The 20587-nt window shown below is 41.2% G+C and overlaps 3 protein-coding genes across 3 annotated transcripts; 2 read left to right on the forward strand and 1 right to left on the reverse strand.

The window, feature by feature from the left end:
• The first annotated feature begins 5289 nt into the window (after positions 1-5289).
• On the forward strand, positions 5290-6093 carry LOC131199990 (retinol-binding protein 3-like). The gene has a single exon (XM_058186276.1). The coding sequence runs from the start codon at positions 5290-5292 to the stop codon at positions 6091-6093; it is 804 nt and encodes a 267-aa protein (XP_058042259.1).
• Positions 6094-7320: 1227 nt separating this feature from the next.
• On the forward strand, positions 7321-14983 carry LOC131199991 (retinol-binding protein 3-like). Its single transcript, XM_058186277.1, has 4 exons — positions 7321-10335; positions 11514-11704; positions 13590-13732; positions 14658-14983. The coding sequence occupies exons 1-4, from the start codon at positions 7321-7323 to the stop codon at positions 14981-14983; spliced, it is 3675 nt and encodes a 1224-aa protein (XP_058042260.1).
• A 1890-nt stretch (positions 14984-16873) lies between these two features.
• Positions 16874-20299, reverse strand: ZNF488 (zinc finger protein 488). The gene is made up of 2 exons (XM_058186535.1): positions 20239-20299; positions 16874-18333 (listed from the first exon to the last, which is right to left on the reverse strand). Exon 2 carries the CDS (start codon positions 18217-18219, stop codon positions 17215-17217), a length of 1005 nt encoding a protein of 334 aa, XP_058042518.1. The 5' UTR covers positions 18220-18333; positions 20239-20299; the 3' UTR covers positions 16874-17214.
• Between the last annotated feature and the right edge of the window lie 288 nt (positions 20300-20587).

Here is a 20587-nt window from a genome sequence, read left to right on the forward strand (position 1 = left end):
ACTACTTTAGCTTCAAAGGGGACGTTTGAGGCCAGGCTATAATTTTTCAGCTCCTCCGGCTCAAGAAAAGTTTCCAGCATCTCTTTCATGTAATGGGAAAAGGGTGATATTCCCTCCATATATCTTGTCCCCAGCGCTGAGAGGAATCCAAAACAGTACATTAAAATTATATTAATATGAAATGTGGAGTTTTGCACTTCCTTTGACGGTTTTTGTTTGTTTTCTTTGGTTGGAAATATTGATTGTAGCTACAGTTCTGACCAGCTGTAATTCTATAACTTTTCTTTCCTGAACCTTCACTTCCTGTTTTGAAAATAGGATCAATTATTCAACCATTTTTTTTTTATTTTTTATTTTAGAAGTAAATTTTAAACTTACTCAAAAACAGTTGAAAATAATCATGGAAAATTTGTTTTTAAAAATCAGCACTCCTCAATCAATCTTTATTATGGCCATAAATAAAATACAATTAAAACAGACAGACACACCCAAACCCACAAACATATACTGATAATTATAAAAAAGTAAAATAAAAAAATGAACAGAGTTCTTCAATCACCAGGAAAGACGTATGGCTACACGTGATTGAGCAACCCATTAGGATTTTGGCCAGACCAGAGAAGCGACAGATAGAAGCCCTGGTCCCTGTCAGGAATTTCTTCTTCACAAGAGGATCCACAAAGACATTCAGGATTCCCCATAGAGAAAATTGCATTCCTTCACAAAGGTGCATGCATGGATCAGGTTGACTGAAGATTACCTGTATAGCTGATCATCATTCCTTTTAACAATAACTGGCTGAAAAGGCCAAGGACTAGGTATTGCAATATCCCACTTGACCCCTCTGGCCAGCCAGTCAAGAGCAGCTGCTGAATAGGCTGCTTCTTAAGCCAGTTTTGTATCCACCGAACTGCCTATCCATCCAGCCCATACTTAACTGTCCTGGGACCTTTTGTCAGATGGCTCGCTAAGTGAGAGATAACATCTACAGTATTCCCACAGCCTATTAAGAAAGTCAGTCAGAAAAATGAAATAAGGTTAGTCCGACAAACCTTATTTCTGTTTTTAGACATGCTCTTGACAAATCTATGCTGACTGCTCATCATTACTACAGTTTTCAATGTGCTTAAAAGTCAGTCTCTGTGATTTACTCCAGATACCTAAAGAAGTATTGCTAAGAAGACTGAGGGGAATCAGGGGCAACTATTGGCTTAGGGCCCGGGTACTTACGGGACCGCCTGCTGTTACCTTACGCCTCCCACCGACCCGTACGCTCACACAGAGAGGGTCTTCTCAGGGTGCCGTCCGCCAAGCAATGTCGGCTGGCAGCCCCCAGGGGAAGGGCCTTCTCTGTTGGAGCTCCTACCCTCTGGAACGAACTTCCCCCTGGTTTGCGTCAATTACCTGACCTTTGGACCTTTCGCCGTGAATTGAAAACGCATTTATTTATTCAAGCGGGACTGGCCTAAATTTTTTAAATGCTAAATAATTTTAATTGGGGTTATTATTTATGAATTTTATGGGTATTAAATTTGATGGTTTTAAATTTCTGCCATTTATGGAATATGTTTATTTTTAGTCCTTGTTTTAATTTGTATATTGTACTGTTTTATAATTTGGCTGTACACCGCCCTGAGTCCTTCGGGAGAAGGGCGGTATAAAAATCTAAATAAATAAATAAAAAATAAAATAAACTATTTATGAAATTCCCAAGTACAAATAATGTTGCCTACAACACAATTACCCTTCCCTCCACACACTTTCTGCTGTAACCAGTGGGATATTGCTTTACCTTCACCAATTCCCAGTGGTGCCCACCGACTCAGTTTAGCAGCCGCAGGAGGTGGGGGCTGCTTTACAAGGTGGGTAGAATTGCTAAGGTGGGTGGACTCCTGCTAGGCTCCTGTGCTTAGGGTAAGCGTTTCATGATTAACTGGGGCCATGTGATCCGCAGAGGAAGGGATGATTTAATTCTCTCTCTCTTAGGTTGCAGACAAAGGCTTTCTCGTGCTGTCACATCTTTCTAAAAGCAAATCACATTCCTGCATCCACCTAGGGCCCTCTAGCCAGAATTGCTGTGATTCCTTCTTTCTATCTCTTTCTATCACTAGCAAAAGCATCTAAGACAAATGAAATAACGCCAACGGTTTCAGTCTGTCAAGATCTATTTGTCTTGATACCAGCAGCCATATGTTCAGGAGTGGTATTACAAGTAAATCCTAATTGATTACAGTTACGAAGATCAAAGTCACCTCAGGATTTAGTAGCATTCTGGGGATAGTGCAGAGTACAGCCAGGAGCAGTGATAATAACGAAGTTTTTAGCTAAATCATAAAATACTATTTCTTACTCTTCTTCAGTTCTTGGCATAATGCTGCTTGGCCTGAGAGTGAATGATGTGACGGGTGTGTGCTGTATCTAGTTTTTTATCAGTCAAGCAAATATTGTAATGAAGGAAATCTACCTCATGAAAAAGTTCCCAGAACAAGCACAGGTGAAACACTGGTCCATTACAAACTAGTTGGCCAAAGAAGAAGCTCCATCCAGACCTTAGTCTTACTTCACCCCAGGATTAAGTGCTAGGAGGGCTTCTATGTCTTTACAGCAGAACATTTTCCCCCCACCAAAGGCCTTGGTCCAGTGATAGCTAACCTTTTTTTTGTCGTTGGCCAAAAGCGTGGGTGTGTACTGGCACCCATAATACAATGCACCCCCATTGCACATGCACGCACAACCCCCCCCTCCGCTTCCCTGCCATCCCGACTCCTGCATGCGCGTATGATCCCCTGCTCCTCATTTTGGGCCTAGCAGGCCTCCCTGCAGCCTCTTGGGCCCAAAAATGTGGTGTGGGGGGTGCTGCCCCCCCATGCTCCCCCCACCCCCGTACATGCACATGTGACCCCTGCCCCCCGCACATGCCTGTGTCACTCCCCCCCTGCGTATCTGTGCATGTCTCCCACATGTGCCCCGCCTCCTGTGCATCACAAAAATCAGCTGGCTGGCAGGAGACGTGCATGCATATGCAGTGGAGCTGAGCTGGGTGACGGCTCGCGTGCCCACAGAGAGGGTCTGCGTGCCAGCTGTAGCACGTGTGCCATAGGTTTGCCATCACAGCCTTAGTCTCTGCTCTTCTGACATTTATCCCATCGATCTTTTTATTTATTTGTTTGTTTATTTATTGGCTTCTAAAAAAAATTGAAGACCAAACAGAATCAATAAATAAATTGGGCTTTAAGACTGAGAAGAAAGTAAAATATCTGGGTATCTTTATGACAAATACAAATTGCATGTTATGTCAAAACAATTATGAAAATTACGCTTAGCTTGCCAAATGCCTATCAATCACATTTAACACCCCATCAATTTTCTTTATTGTATCATCTTCCATTGAGATCCATTGGCCAAGGTGTATGTAGTGGTCTATTTTATCTAGTTGTTCTCCATGTATAATTTTCTTTCTTTCTTTGGTGAATTTATTAAACATAACCTGGTTCTTTTTTCAGGTTTATTCTGAAACCAATTGATTCTCCTGCTTTGTGCATTTCTTCTATGTATATTTTTAGCTCTTCTGGATCTTATGAGAAGAGAACAACATCATCTGCAAATCTTAAGTGATTTAAATAGGTGCCATAGATTTTTATTCCATCTTTTTCCCAAAATAGTTGGCGGAATACTTCTTTAAGGCAAGCTGAGAAAAGGACAGGTGATATTGTATCGTCATACACCTTGTTCTATGTTGATCTCCTCTTTAAATCATTAAGGCAAATTGTCATCATTTTTTTCATATATTGATTGTAATAAGTTTATAAAAGCAGAGTCTATGCCTTGGTTGAGTAATGCCTTAATTTATTGCTTGCTGGAATACTGAGTCAAATGCCTTTTCGCAGTTGAGGCATGGTGTACTCATGCTTTTCAGTGACTTGCTGAACAACCTGGATGTGATCCATTGTGCTGTAGCCACTTCTGAATCCTGCCTGCTCCTTTGGCTGTGCATCATTTAATGTTCACAATATTATTTTGCTATTATCTTGGTGAAAACCTTGTAGATGACTGAAAGAAGGCTTGTTGAGCAATAGTTCTTTAAATCACCATGGGCCTCTTTCTTGCGTATAAGAATCACTTCAGCATTTTCCCATGAGTTGGGCATTTTTTCTTCTCTGAGGCATCTTGAGTATAGTTTTACTAGTATCTTGTGTAAACTATAACCACTAGCTTTCAGCATTTCAAACATAACACAGTCATTTCCCAAAGCTATGACATTTTTCATTGATTTTATGGCACTTGATAGTTCCTCCACCAGGATATCTGGCATTTCCTCTTTTGTGGGTGTCGTTACTTTTGAGTGATCTTGATCTTTGTATAGCTCTGAATAGAATTTTCCAATTATTTCTAACATTTGGAACCTTCTTGTTCCAAACCTTCTTTCTTATATTTATACGCCCTTATAAAACCTTATTTCTTATATTTATAAGCCCTTATAAAACCTTATTTCTTATATTTATAAGCCCTTATAAGCAGAAGAACATTGACACTGACATCCCCTAAATTCTGCTGAAGATGTTACCAGCCTGGTAATGAAACATCCAAAAACCAACCCACAAGCTCGGAGAACAAACGTCCACCCTTATAAAGATATTTTACAATTGACATTATTGAAGAGAATTTCAATGACAAAAATGAATGTTCTATGTATAATGTTTTTGTTTTGTGTGAACCTTTGTGTTATTGCGGCTGCCAATATTACAAAATAAGGCACTACAAGGACTCCTTTATGTCAGTGAAATATAAAAATTGTTAATTGTTTTAAACATCTAACAACACATTCATTTTAATCTAAAAGTCAGATTCAACAGCTTACTGAAACATTTTAACAACCTAATTGTATTAATTTATTTTTGTTTACTATATCCAGATTAGTCCTTTTAATTCTTTAAAATCAAGTACAGTCTGATCCAGATTCTAGTAGACAGAACTGAAGCATTATGAAAACATAACTGAGTGGTCTAGTCACAATTTGAAGGCTGTTGCAGTGGTTTCATAAGGTGGTTGCTGTACTACAGAACAAAGCTGCACCCTGCTACATGCCCTCCAGTTTAATAAGATTAAAGACTTAGAACTAGATTTAAAGATTACTGTCAGCTAAAATGGATATTCAGTCTCTCTGATTTAATATTCACTTCTGAGACCAAGTAGGAAGAACCTACATTTCTCACAGTCTGTAAATCGTTTGGAATTCATTTGCACTTTTCTAACAGCATGAAAACAATACGAAGAAATTTATTGTTCGGAATGGCACTTATATGTGGTAGCATCCATATTGAGAGTGTCTCACACTCCACCCTGGTGCTGGACATGGCCAAGATTCTTTTGGACAATTATTGTTTTCCAGAAAATCTGGTGGGAATGCAGGAAGCCATTGAACAAGCCATCAAGGGTGGGGAGACTTTGGATATCTCGGATCCTAAAATCTTGGCAACAGCTCTAACAGCTGGACTTCAAGGAACTTTGAATGATCCACGGCTGGTAGTATCATATGAAACTTTGGATCCTACAGTCCCTGAGCAAGAAGCGGATGCTTCCCTACCATTAGAAGCACTTTTAGAGATTATCCAGCACACAGTCAAATCTGAAGTGCTGGGTGATAATGTAGGCTACTTAAGAATAGACTACATCATCGGGGAGAATATGGTGCAGCAAATTGGTGCTTTCCTGGTAGAAAAGATGTGGAAACCCTTGATGGAGACATCAGCTCTGGTCTTAGACTTGCGTTATACCACCGGAGGGAAGATATCGGGCCTTCCATTCATCATCTCCTACTTGTACAATGAGGACAAACTGCTGCATGTGGACACTGTCTACAACCGGCCTTCTAATAGCACTGTGGAAATATGGACCTTTCCAAAAGTGCTGGGCATGAGATACGGTAAGAACAAGGAAGTCGTTTTGCTGACCAGTAAACATACCTCTGGGGTGGCTGAAGATGTGGCTTATATCCTGCAGCAAATGCACAGAGCTGCTCCTTTGGCTGTGCATCATTTAATGTTCACAATATTATTTTGCTATTATCTTGGTGAAAACCTTGTAGATGACTGAAAGAAGGCTTGTTGAGCAATAGTTCTTTAAATCACCATGGGCCTCTTTCTTGCGTATAAGAATCACTTCAGCATTTTCCCATGAGTTGGGCATTTTTTCTTCTCTGAGGCATCTTGAGTATAGTTTTACTAGTATCTTGTGTAAACTATAACCACTAGCTTTCAGCATTTCAAACATAACACAGTCATTTCCCAAAGCTATGACATTTTTCATTGATTTTATGGCACTTGATAGTTCCTCCACCAGGATATCTGGCATTTCCTCTTTTGTGGGTGTCGTTACTTTTGAGTGATCTTGATCTTTGTATAGCTCTGAATAGAATTTTCCAATTATTTCTAACATTTGGAACCTTCTTGTTCCAAACCTTCTTTCTTATATTTATACGCCCTTATAAAACCTTATTTCTTATATTTATAAGCCCTTATAAAACCTTATTTCTTATATTTATAAGCCCTTATAAGCAGAAGAACATTGACACTGACATCCCCTAAATTCTGCTGAAGATGTTACCAGCCTGGTAATGAAACATCCAAAAACCAACCCACAAGCTCGGAGAACAAACGTCCACCCTTATAAAGATATTTTACAATTGGCATTATTGAAGAGAATTTCAATGACAAAAATGAATGTTCTATGTATAATGTTTTTGTGAACCTTTGTGTTATTGCGGCTGCCAATATTACAAAATAAGGCACTACAAGGACTCCTTTATGTCAGTGAAATATAAAAATTGTTAATTGTTTTAAACATCTAACAACACATTCATTTTAATCTAAAAGTCAGATTCAACAGCTTACTGAAACATTTTAACAACCTAATTGTATTAATTTATTTTTGTTTACTATATCCAGATTAGTCCTTTTAATTCTTTAAAATCAAGTACAGTCTGATCCAGATTCTAGTAGACAGAACTGAAGCATTATGAAAACATAACTGAGTGGTCTAGTCACAATTTGAAGGCTGTTGCAGTGGTTTCATAAGGTGGTTGCTGTACTACAGAACAAAGCTGCACCCTGCTACATGCCCTCCAGTTTAATAAGATTAAAGACTTAGAACTAGATTTAAAGATTACTGTCAGCTAAAATGGATATTCAGTCTCTCTGATTTAATATTCACTTCTGAGACCAAGTAGGAAGAACCTACATTTCTCACAGTCTGTAAATCGTTTGGAATTCATTTGCACTTTTCTAACAGCATGAAAACAATACGAAGAAATTTATTGTTCGAATGGCACTTATATGTGGTAGCATCCATATTGAGAGTGTCTCACACTCCACCCTGGTGCTGGACATGGCCAAGATTCTTTTGGACAATTATTGTTTTCCAGAAAATCTGGTGGGAATGCAGGAAGCCATTGAACAAGCCATCAAGGGTGGGGAGACTTTGGATATCTCGGATCCTAAAATCTTGGCAACAGCTCTAACAGCTGGACTTCAAGGAACTTTGAATGATCCACGGCTGGTAGTATCATATGAAACTTTGGATCCTACAGTCCCTGAGCAAGAAGCGGATGCTTCCCTACCATTAGAAGCACTTTTAGAGATTATCCAGCACACAGTCAAATCTGAAGTGCTGGGTGATAATGTAGGCTACTTAAGAATAGACTACATCATCGGGGAGAATATGGTGCAGCAAATTGGTGCTTTCCTGGTAGAAAAGATGTGGAAACCCTTGATGGAGACATCAGCTCTGGTCTTAGACTTGCGTTATACCACCGGAGGGAAGATATCGGGCCTTCCATTCATCATCTCCTACTTGTACAATGAGGACAAACTGCTGCATGTGGACACTGTCTACAACCGGCCTTCTAATAGCACTGTGGAAATATGGACCTTTCCAAAAGTGCTGGGCATGAGATACGGTAAGAACAAGGAAGTCGTTTTGCTGACCAGTAAACATACCTCTGGGGTGGCTGAAGATGTGGCTTATATCCTGCAGCAAATGCACAGAGCCATCATAGTGGGCGAAAGGACAGCTGGCGGCTCCTTGGACATCCAGAAATTGCAAATTGGGGCTTCCCAGTTCTACATGACTGTTCCTGTGTCGTGTTCTATGAGCCCTTTAAGTGGCGGTGGCCAGAGTTGGGAACTGAGTGGGGTGATGCCAAGTGTGGTTGTTCCAGCAGAAGGAGCCCTGGGTGATGCCCTGGCCATTCTATCCTTTCGCAAAGCGATTCCTGACAGCATCAGTCACTTGATGCATGTCTTGCAGAACAATTATTCAATAATTGAACATGTGCCAGTGTTACTTCAACAACTCTCTGCGTTCGATTATTCAGCCATCCTGTCAGAAACAGATCTAGCTTTCAAACTAAATACTGAATTGCAAAGCATCTCCAAAGATCCACGACTTTTCTTGTGGACTACCACAACCGGTGAAGCTACGGTTATGGCAGCTGAAGAGCCGATGGACATGAACACAGAGCTGCTGGATGGCGAACAACTCAAACAAATCCTAGCTGCTGTGTTTCAAGTGTCAGTGCTATCTGAAAATGTGGGCTACCTGCGTTTTGATCAGTTTCCTGATGCTGGAACGCTGATCAAACTGGAGCCCTATATCATCAATCAAGTCTGGAAACCTTTGCAGGCAACAGATTATTTGATCATTGACCTGCGCTACAACCAGGGTGGACCATTTTCAGATGCTGTACCAGTCCTATTATCTTACTTCCAAGATCCCTCTGCCGGTCCTGTGCATTTGTTTACCACATATAACAGACTCACAAACCAGACCCACATTTACAACAGTAGAGTTGAACTGCTAGGCAAGCCCTATGGGACTCAGCGCAGCATCTATTTACTCACCAGCTACCTCACAGCTACAGCGGCAGAGGAGTTTGCCTACCTGATGCAATCCCTCGGCCGGGCTACTTTGATTGGTGAAATTACTGCTGGCAGCCTCGCCCACTCACACCCCTTCTGCATACTCAGGGTAAAAAAAGAGGAAGGCTGCAGCCTCTTTATCAACGTGCCATTCATCACTTTAATTGACCACCATGGTGAATATTGGCTGGATGGCGAAGTGGTGCCTGATGCCATTGTGCTGGCTGATGAGGCTTTGGAGAAAGCCCAAGAAGTGTTGGCATTCCACAGAGAGATGGGAGCACTGATCGAGGAACTCGGGCTGTTGCTTGAAGCACATTACGCCATACCAGAGGTGGCCACGCGGGCAAGAGGCATGCTAAACTCCAAGCTGGCTCAAGGAGGCTATCGCACAGCAGTGGATTTTGAAATGCTTGCCTTGCAGTTGACCAATGACCTTCAAGAAGCTTCTGGGGATCACCAGTTGCATACATCTTACAACCATGTCGAATCTTTCTTACAGGAACAACTTCCTAACAAAACTCTTACCCCCGAAGAGATCCGCTACATAATTGAGGATCTGTTCAAGGTAGACATTTTGCCTGGCAATGTAGGATATCTGCGCTTTGACCTGATGGCTGAAGCAGAAATGGTGAAGGCCATTGGACCGCAACTGTTGCACATTTGGGACAAGCTTGTGACCACAGATGCTATAATTGTTGACATGCGCTACAACACAGGCAGTTATTCCACCGCAGTGCCCATCTTTTGTTCCTATTTCTTTGACAGTGAACCCCAGCAGCATCTTTACACGCTCTTTGACCGCAGCACCACTCAAAGCATGGAGGTGTGGACTTTACCACATCTCTCTGGCAAACGATATGGTTCGGCGAAGGATATCTATATCTTAATTAGTCACGTGAGTGGATCAGCAGCAGAAGCCTTCGCTCGCTCTCTAAAGGATCTCAATCGGGCCACGGTCATTGGGGAGCCCACATTGGGGGGCTCACTGTCTGCAAATGTGTACCATTTGGGCAGCAGCCCTTTGTACGCTTCCATCCCCAGCAAGGTGGTGCTGAGTCCTGTCACGGGCAAAGTGTGGAGCCTCTCTGGCGTACAGCCGCATGTCACCAATCAGGCTTCAGAAGCCATGACTACTGCCCTGAACATCATTGCTTTGCGCTCCAACCTCCCCAGCATTTTGCAGACGGTGGCCAAACTGGTGGCTGACAACTACGCTTTTGCTGATGTTGGGGCTCTGGTGGCAGACAAACTTTCCGAGGATGCCAAAAGAGATGCGTACCAGAAGATCAATTGTGAAATGAAGCTTGCTGAAAAAATTACAGCTGACCTAAAAGCTCTTTCTGGAGATAAACACTTGAAAATAGCCCATGTTCCTGAGCACCTGCGCAACCATATTCCAGGGATCATGCCCATGCAAGTAAGTGCCAGTTGGCTTGTTTCATTAGCCATTGACATAAAACCAGTGGTGGGATTCAGCCAGTTCGCACCACTTCGGGAGAACCGGTTGTTAACTTTCTGAGCAGCTTGGTGAACTAGTTTTTGGAAGATATCATTAGGGCAGAGAACCGGTTGTTAAATTATTTGAATCCCACCACTGCATAAAACCTATGTGAATTGAGAGTTCATATTTATATGATGGGATAAATCCCTTTGGATTTGCCTCAAGAACTGGATTTGTTCAAGTAGGACTCTCCTCAGTTTACACTGTAACAGCTCAGTTAATATTATTTAGTTTACTGTGTTTGGTTACATTATTTAATATTGCTTTCCCTAGGTAGTTTTGGTTTTTGTCTTTATGTCTTTAATTTTTTTAGTAAAATGAAAACGAGGACAGGCAATTAGAAGCCAAGTTAATTAGTAAGTATCATAGTGATTTCCAGATTTTACTATCATAATTGTGTTTATAATTAACTACGTAGCTCCATGAATTTTAGCCTTGCTTTTACTCTAATTAAAATATTGGCAATGATGCAGCCTTTTCTATTTTTTTTCATACTTACAGTATTCACTTATAATTTTGAGTGTATGGGTGTAATATTTTAGATACTGCTAAAGGGTAATCATTGTAGTTTTGTCCTAGGACTCTCATTGTGTTATTAATATCTTATCTCATATTTTAAATCTTATTTTTCAACTTGAAACTTTCTTTGTGTTATGCTGGTGCTTAACTGAGATATAAATTGAGATTACATGCACCCATTTTAACAGGTTGGTATAGTACTATATTCTGATTTTGTTTTTAATCAAGCAGTATGCCTACTATAAATAAGAAATTTTAAAAATTATAAAATAATACTAACAGACTTATCCCAGAAGGCCCAGTATGACTAGTTCCTGATAATAATTTCATTAAAATACAAATTAGAAAGGACATTAAATAGATAATCTTTGAGTGATTTTCATTGACTTATTTATTTATTCTTGTCGTAATGCTATGATATTGACTGAGGAATGTTGACTAATTTGAGTAAGGGTTTCAGTTCTGATCACCCCAACTCTCTAGCTGCAAGATGTGTTATTTTAATGCAAGGTGGATTCTCATATTTCCCGTGTTATTCTTGAAAATTAATTACTTATTTTTTAAAAATATTTCAGATTCTTTCCTCAGAAATGTTAGAAGAACGCATTAAGTTTTCGTTCCAAACCAAAGTGTTTGACAATAATGTTGGTTACCTCAGATTTGATACATTTGGGGAGAGTGAGCTTTGGCCTCAATTCTCTGAGCTGATGGTGGAATACATCTGGAAGAAGGTTGTCCACACTAATGCACTAATCATTGACATGAGGTAAATAATCTGTCCTAAGTAGAATAAGCAATGAAGATAAAAGTTTCAAAATATATGCTTTGCTATAAAGGTATTTGTCAAATTTAATTCCTGGGCCCAACATAATGGCAGTGTATCTTGAGAGGGCATCATTGACCAGATTATGAGCTATGTGTTCCTTCCAGGAGGAAATGTATTTATCTACCCTTCAAGACAAATGCAAGGATGGTGGTTGGGTACCGGGATAGAGGGCATAATAACAATACATCCGAAGTTTGACATCCTGGAATCTATCCCAAAATATGTGTGATTGAGGTACAGAAGCTCCAGTCGCTTGAATTTGAAATAAATCAGTGGGAAGATGCAGTAATGTTTTCTGCAATGCAATTGCAGCCTTTCACAAAGCATAAACATAGCAGCATCAGGATATCTGATGTTATACAGAAGGTTTCTAGAAAGCCTTTTTATCAATACAAAACATCAGTTGAATGGTAGAAGCCTTTTTTCTGAGCACATGAAAAGCGCTACAGCCTGAGCACCAACGGTGAAATGTTCCTGGTTCGGACCAAATCAGCCGATCCGGTAGTGATGTCAGCGGGTGGTTTGGAGAAGCAAAAATCCCTGCCCCCCCACCCATGCCCAGCTGAGCCACGTGTTCATCAGAGCCTTTTTTTTACTTTTAAAAGGATTTTTTAACAAGCTATTTGGCCAAATAGATTGTAAAAATGCTTTTAAAAGGTTAAAAAAGGCTCTGACAATCACAGCCGAGCCGCGCAATCAACAGAGCCTTTTATTTTTACTTTTAAAATCATTTTTTCTACAACCTCTTCAGCCAAAGAGGTTGTAAAAAAATGCTTTTAAAAGGTTAAAAAAAGGCTCTGACGATCCCAGCTGAGTTGCCTGATCGTCAGAGGCTTTTTTTTACTTTTAAAAGCATTTTTACAACCAAAAATGCTTTTAAAAAGTAAAAAAAGGCTTTGACGATCACAGCTGAGCCGCACAATCATCAGAGCCTTTTTTTTTACTTTTAAAAGCATTTTTTACAACCTATTCGGCCAAATAGGTTATAAAAATGCTTTTGAAAGTATAAAAAAAAGATCATGCACAACAGCTGATCACCCCCCCGCCCGTGCGCTGTTCTACTTACCCCATGCCTCCTTTTGGCGTGTACTGCGCGCATGCGCACCTTGCATTTGGTGCGTGGTGCGACTGCGTAGCCAGCAAACCGGTAGTAAACCGGTTCAGATTTCACCACTGCTGAACACATCTTGTTCAGCCCTTTTTACTAGACTGTGGAAGTTCTTGGTATTTTCTCATAAGGATGTTGCAGCCATTCAGAACTAGTAGGGGCCCTTTGGGCTCCCATGACATCAGCTGAAATCTGACAATTTATTTCTCCCAAAGCAATATTGGAATAATAAACTTTTTATTAAGTGCTCTAGTTTTGTAGAGCTTCTAGGTAGACCACAGTCTTGCTTTGTCCTGCATTCCAGGATTTCAAATCTTTCTAGATTAATTGTGACTTGAAGACTTTTTTACATACATAAGCAGACAATTTTTTTTAAAATTTCAGACAAGACATAAGAACAGGTATGGAGAAGTGTGAAACAAACAGCTAATTTTTCGTTTAACTGGAGTTGGGTTATGAGATCCAGGCTAGAAAAATTCATATGACTATTATATGGAATCAAAGAGTTAGAATTTTCTGTCTGTGGGGGGTTTTTTATGGCTGCCACTTAGGGCAGTCAAGACGTCTTTGTTCTGAGCATTTCAAGATTTAATTGTGGATCATTTTCAAACTGCTTTGGGGGGATCAGAGATGACAAGTTGTGGTAACATAGGGGTGCCTAATGTCAGGTTTCCTTGTAAGTGCCTACATCTCAAAACATCTTCCATGCCTCACCAGGTACAACACTGGAGGGCCCGTCTCTTCTGTAGCAACTCTGTGCTCTTACTTCTTTGATGAAGGACATCCAGTTCTACTGGACAAAATCTACTACAGACCAAATAATACTACCACTGACCTTTGGACTCCTTCCCAACTTTTAGGTAACAACATCTGAAGTTGTGAATGTCAGTATTTCTCTTTACTTACTGCACATTGTGGCTAAAGATAGCACATTAATCTATCAAATATTAACCTATGGCAAACATGGGTCATGGACTGGAATAACCCCAGAGCAAAATAGGCACAGATAGCCAAAGCCAGGTTAATTGTTCCTAAGCACCAGGTCCCTAGAAGCAGGGCTCGCCATGCAGGACAGGACCTACGCTTCCTTAATGGGTAGTGCTGAAACTGTCTGACCATGTAATAATCTCGCTGCAGTTGTCGTTCTGTGTCTTTTTTTCTAGCTGTGTATCCATTAGTTCCAAAATAAAAACCTCTAGGTTCAACTGTACTTTAGCCTTAAAAATCTGAATTAGCCTATGAGGCCTCAGTCCAGCACAAAGGGGCAGGGTGACAGATGCATTGCAGCCAAGTGAATCATGGGGTGAATCTAGCTTCACCCATTGACTTTTTTGGTCTGAAGGCAGCTGGAAAGGTAGCAAGTGATGATCACACAACCCCAGGATCCTACTGCCATCATAAAAGCATGCCAGTTTCCAAGTGCTCAAATGTTGGTTACACAATCATGGGGATGCTGTGACAGTCGAATGGAAGAAGGATGGTTGTCACTTTTTTCAGTGACTTTGTAACTTTGAACAGTCACTAAACAACTGGTGGTAAGTTAAGGACTAGCTGTATGGCATATATTAACTAGCTGGGGAATTCTACGAGTTGAAATCCGCATGTCTTAAACTTGCTAAGGTTGAGGAACGCTGCCCTGTATGGTGTATGCATAACATTAATTACAGTATTTATTCTCATTCTATGAATTCATAGAAGGACATTAATTTTAATATGGGTTCTGATCAAATTTACTGTCCGGTGAGACTGTGGGTGACTTTCTGCATCTTCTCCTGTCTCTTCAAGGTCAAAGATACGGCTCAGGAAAGAGCGTGGTCATTCTCACCAGCTCCGCAACCGCTGGGACTGCTGAACAATTTGTGTCCATCATGAAGAGGCTGGGCAGAGCCTTGATCATCGGACAAAGGACCAGTGGGGGTTCCCTCCCCCCTCAGACATTTCAAGTGGACGGGACCAGCCTCTATGTCACCATTCCAACTTCTAGATCCACCATTTCTTCTAAGGACTCTTGGGAGGGCATCGGAGTGGATCCTCACGTGGTGGTTCCCGTTGAGAAATCCCTCATCCAAGCCAAAGAGATCCTTGTCTCCCATCTCCGTAGTTTGAGTTAGATTAGTGGGTCAAACCAGGAGTTTGCATGAAGGCAAAAGGGCATCCGGTAATCTTCCCTTCCCTTGAGACTAAAATTTTGGCCTTGCACATTCATGCCAGACAACACATCAGTCAAAGTCTTCTATAATAGTTAAAATATAGAAGGAGAAAGAGGAAAGCAAGAAGTATTAACCCATCTTCCTAATTTCAGACTGTGTTTCAGAATGTAACTTGAAATCCCCAAATCCATAGAACCCTTCCAACTCTGTTGTTATATTATATTATATTATATATTTTTTAAGTTTTAAAGAGAAGATACAAACTAACAAAAACTAATATAGAATAAAGAAAGAAAAAAAGAAAGAAAAGACAAATTGCAGGAAAAAAGAAAAAGGAATAGAAAGAGGCAGCTTCTGATTCTCTTTGCAGCAAATACAAATACAGTTACACAATTATCTCTAGTTGTAAAAAGAAAAGCTAACTTTTTTCTATTATCTATTTTTTTCTAATCATCAAAACCACAAATCATAAGTGCATTTTTCTGTGTCATGCAAAACCTCTATCAGGGGTGCCCAATCAGCCATAAATGCAGATGTGGTCTTTTCTCTGATCAAGGAAATCAATTTAGCCATCTTTGATAGTCCAATCATCTTCACCAACCATTCCTTCCTTAATGGGTAGTGCTGAAACTGTCCATTTCTGACCATATAATAATCTCGCTGCAGTTGTCGTTCTGTGTTTTTTTTTCTAGCTGTGTATCCATTAGTTCTAAAATAAAAGCCTCTAGGTTCAACTGTACTTTAGCCTTAAAAATCTGAATTAGCCTATGTGTCCATTTTCCCATCAATCCATTTGTATATTGTAACCAACATTTTTAGCCCATTTTATTATACATTTGTTCTTTTGTCTCAAATTTCAACAAAAGCTTATACATTTTAGCAACATGTTTATTGTTTGTATATAACTGTCAGCACAAACTCTGCTTTCTAGCCTGATGGTTAACCATTAACTCAATTGGCTAGTGCAATATATATTTATATATAGTACAATATAAGGTATATTTATATATAGAGCAATATAAATGATCCAATATACCCATTTTTGTAGCAAATAAAATTGTTGATGTCACTTCAAGAGGCTTTGGACTACATGGAGTAATTCTTAGCTTGTCATGCCTCAGAACAAATGTCAGTTACACTTTGGAAGTATAAACAAAGCAGAAAAAGTAAGATAAAATGCAAATAAAAGCACTTTGCATTATCATTTGGCCATTGAATACATTTTATCAATAGTTGTACAACTTTGTTTCAGACTTTTGATAGAAAAAAATTCTTTACAATCTTGATTGTAGAAAAATATATGGACCAAAAACGTTATGTCCATGTTTATATTAAGAATATTGATATCCAAACCGGTTCTTAAATATAACATGAGGAAGTAAAATTGCTCCCTGAAATTGGTACTTGGAGGCAAGGTATCATCAGTTGAGAGGTAACCCTGAACTTTTATGCTACCAGTGCTGTCCATAATCCATAATATGATGTGGCTGAAACATTAGATACCTGTTGGGAGTGGTTTAATTTGGACTCCAGCACTGGATTTGATGCCCTAAATGGATGCTTCCTGCTTCTCTTATTCTAATCAGTGCGCCTTCATTCGAAAGTTTACAGACAACTTGTGGGTGTGAACACTTCCATCCACACCTATTCAGTCCTTGTTGAGACACACACACACACACACACACACACACACGCCTGTCACTACCTGGTGCAGCACGGTAGCACACAACTGAAGAAGGCCGTTTTATCACATTGGAAAAATTACATGGATTTGCTTTGATGATCACCAGGAATCAAGTTTAATTTAAAATAAATGTTATCCTTTACTTCAATCCTAGGCTAGAGAAGAATTTCATTCCACAATGGCTCTGACATGGAAAAAGTTGCTGCTTCAAATTACTAAAGAAAAAAATTATCAACATTTTCATATTTTAGAGTGAAAAAAATGGAACTGCAGAAAGCAAAACTTTTCTCTTTACATGTCGCTGTTTATTTCCTTATAAGTGTATTTGCAGAGTTTCATTTTCAGAACTTGAGCTATCTGGAGCTCATGTAATTACATTTCTTCTGAACGTTTCTACAAAATGCTGCCTTTCAAAGATTCTGGTTAAATGCAGTAAAACCACAATGGAATTTAATCAACATCTGCACACAAACATATCCAACAAGTAGACATCCATTACATCTGCAGGCTAGTTGTGCGAAGTCATGTGCCGAGATAAATGATGTCTTTCTCTAAAATATTCCTGGCAAACAGGACAAGACAGCTTTTCCTCCCGCCTCCTTTTCCTTTGGGATTCTGTTGAGACCTCAACCTTTTTGTGATGGGAACGCATGTGCAGCACAAGGTCTGATGTCATGTGGAAGGAGAGGCTGCACTTTGCACACCAGTTCTGGGCTGCTACACTGAGAGGGGCAAAAGTGGGAGGCAGCAGAGCCCAGGAGGCAGAGGAGGAGAGGCTGCAGCTGGAAGCAGGGGTGGCCTGCATCTGCTCATGTGCTTCCTTTGGCCACAGAGCTGAAGAGAAAGCAAATGGGTTGCTCTGGATGAGGTTGGTCGACAGCAGCTGGAAACCGTCTGAATCACTTACTAGGAACCCGGAAGCGAGGTGGCCACTGTACGGCATGAGGTCAGTGGCAGTGATGCATTCCAACAATTTCCTTGGGCTTCCTTCCTTGATACCCTTCAGAGGTTGAAAAGCAGCCAGAGCCCCTCCGTATTCCCAGCACTTAGCTGGTTTGCTGAAAGCACTTTTGGGTTCCTCAGCAATGCTGTTGGGCCACACAAAGGAGAATGCGCTACCAGGGGAACACTGGACTGCAGCTTTCTCCAAACCAGCCTTCCTATTGCCTTGTTCTGCCTCTTTGATTTTCTCTACAGACCTTCTCACTTCGGTGAACGCACTCTCCTTCTGTCGCAGCACATCCTTAACTAGTAAATGTTTCCTGGTACTGAATGTCCAGCAGGGTTCCCTTAAAATGTGCTCCGCAGTTCTTCCATCCTTGAGCTCGTTGTAGACTGTTTTCTCCTGTAGAAAATTTGCCTTCTCAAATAACACAGATTTTCTGTTCTGACAGCTCTCCGTTTCATGGCTGTTCATTCTCCTCCCCTCAAAGGAAGCTACCATTTTAAACTCCAAGTCCCTAGACAGACCTTGGAAGTTTGTGGATTGTTCCATAAATCTGCTTTTCACCATCTTTGGGAGAAGACGTTTTGTTTAGAGCTGGACCCTATTCTTCAGGAAGCAGAAGAAATGAGCAAGACAGCACCGAGGAGGCTTTCTTGAAGTCTGGACAATCGAGTTCTAGAACTAGAGAAATCAAATAAATAATTATTGGAACAGATGCTTGGTTGGGAGAAATTTAGTAGTCAAACGAAGAAAGACCCTTGATGACCTAGATTAACACTCTGTTTTGCAAAACCATTAAAACAGTCACTCCAGAGGTTTTGAGCAAAGGCTGCTACAAATCTTGGCAAGGACTGTTGAAGGGACATGCAGCACTGAATCTCATATTCTTCACAACAGGAGGCAATGTTTATTTTTACTATTTTTTATTAAACAAATGTATATAGCTGCCCAACACAGACATAGGTGATTCCAGATAGTTTACAACATTAAAAAAAGTCTACTGCATAATAAAAGCCCATAAAAAAGGCACTTGCATGAAGCCTCCCCCCACCCCACACACAGCCTGTCCCTCGCCCTTTCAAACACATTGTTAGGGTCAAACTGTACTAGTGTTGTGACCCATCCTTGAGGGGGGTAAAGAAAGGAACAGAGGGGAAGATAATGAAGTTTGACCACGGATATTAGCAGAAAAGGAGAAACAGAAAACTCAACCTTCCGTATAGAAGTTCTCCTTGGAAGAACTTAAGGCAGCAGGCAATCTGCTGCTGTCATGATGAATACAAACACATTTTCAGGAAAAAATAAAATCACTTCACAACAAGGGCTAATACAAAAATCATGCAATACAATCCCTATTGGACATTTTCTCATCTATGCTGCTTCTTGCCTACATTGCTGAAATATTTCTAATAAATCCTGTCATAATCCTTAATTCCTTTCTGTCAGCATCCAAAAAATGATACGGCAATATACTCTGTTTCCCCCAAAATAAGACATCCCCTGATAATAAGCCCAATCGGGCTTTTGAGCGCATGGCAATAAGGCCAAGGGCTTATTTCAGGGTTCAAAAAAATATAAGACAGGGTCTTATTTTTGGGGAAACACGTATATATACGGGTATTTATTTCTATGCATTCACATTTCCTTTCCTCTATAGATGAATTTCCCAAAGTGCCTACCAAGAAGTACACATTCTAAAGAGACTTTTAAAAAAACAGCAAACTTTCTTGTATATGTTCAGCTGAAAATAATTTCAGAAATAGTTTTAACATTAATTTATAGTGTAACCCTATCTACATTTTCTCCAAAGTAAAATCAGTTTATTGGCTGTCACACTAACCTTAAATGATTTTTCCAATATCCTATCATAATTTAGCACATTTCCCCAATAATAAAAATTGTACTCTGCTCATGCTTTCTTTTTCAATAATTACTTCCATTATGTCCATCGTAGCTTAATCGTTGCATTAGACGCCAGGTGAATACTCTAGTGAGCATCCGTGTTTTAAAAAGCTGCAAGCAGTTAAGAAAGAAAATGTGTCGGAAAGCACACACCACCTTCTGCTGGACTGTTTTCTACTAATTCCACTTTTCATGCACCGCTGACGTTCACATTCAAGAGCAGAATGTCAGCAACTCGGGTTAGTCTTATGATTTTATGCCGACTTTTTAATACAGTATATACTCAAGGCGGCAAACATAGCTAACACTCCGGCCCCTTATTTTCCCCACACAACAACCCTGTGAGGCGAGTTGAGCCGAGAGAACAACCGGCCGACACCAACTCGCGAAGCAGGGCTGCGGGACCGCGGAGTCCGGGAGGCGCTTGGCTTCCCCGCTTCCTCCGTTCCCCGTCCGACCCTCCCGGGGTTAGCGGTTTCCCTCGTACCGCCCCGGCCCTCCTGCACAGCCCCAGCCCCGCAGTCCTCGCGTCCCACCACCTCCTCCTCCTCCGGGCTCCCCGGCAACGGCTCCGCAGGTCCTGGCTTCCAGGCATGCCAACGCCGGGAAAGCGGACGGCGCGACCCAGCCCCTGGCAGCCACCCACTTGCTCGCCCGGCAGGCACCACTTCGCCCGCGCCCTACCTGCTCACGAGAGGCCGCTCCGTTCGGAGCAGGTGGACCCGCTGAGTGAGGCTCCCAGAAGCACTCGCCACACGTGTGGGAGTGGAGAGCCGGGCGGAAGGAGCGGCGGGTAGGACTCAGCCTGGACTAAACTAGGCAGGGAGCCGCGAGCTTCGAAGTGTGTGTGTGTGTGTGTGAGCGCGGAGCTCCAGTGCCAGCCCTACCGAAAGAGGTACAGCCGGAAGGCAGAAGCGGGAGGGGGCGGGGGGGGACCAGGCGCTCCTGGTCAAGAAGCCCCGCGCGGGCCGGCGTCAGAGGGCAGGCAAGAAAATTTTGCGGCTGAGCGGCTCTCCTCGGGCGTGTGAATCCA

This window comes from Ahaetulla prasina, chromosome 5, assembly GCF_028640845.1.
Source record: "Ahaetulla prasina isolate Xishuangbanna chromosome 5, ASM2864084v1, whole genome shotgun sequence".
NCBI classification, from domain to species: domain Eukaryota; kingdom Metazoa; phylum Chordata; class Lepidosauria; order Squamata; family Colubridae; genus Ahaetulla; species Ahaetulla prasina.

Coding starts and splice junctions, on each gene's coding strand:
- LOC131199990 (XM_058186276.1), top strand. CDS start 5,290: ATGGCACTTATATGTGGTAGCATCCATATTGAGAGTGTCTCACACTCC.
- ZNF488 (XM_058186535.1), bottom strand. CDS start 18,219: ATGGTGAAAAGCAGATTTATGGAACAATCCACAAACTTCCAAGGTCTG.
- LOC131199991 (XM_058186277.1), top strand. CDS start 7,321: ATGGCACTTATATGTGGTAGCATCCATATTGAGAGTGTCTCACACTCC. Junction 10,336..11,513: donor CAGGGATCATGCCCATGCAA/GTAAGTGCCAGT, acceptor AAAATATTTCAG/ATTCTTTCCTCAGAAATGTT. Junction 13,733..14,657: donor GACTCCTTCCCAACTTTTAG/GTAACAACATCT, acceptor TGTCTCTTCAAG/GTCAAAGATACGGCTCAGGA.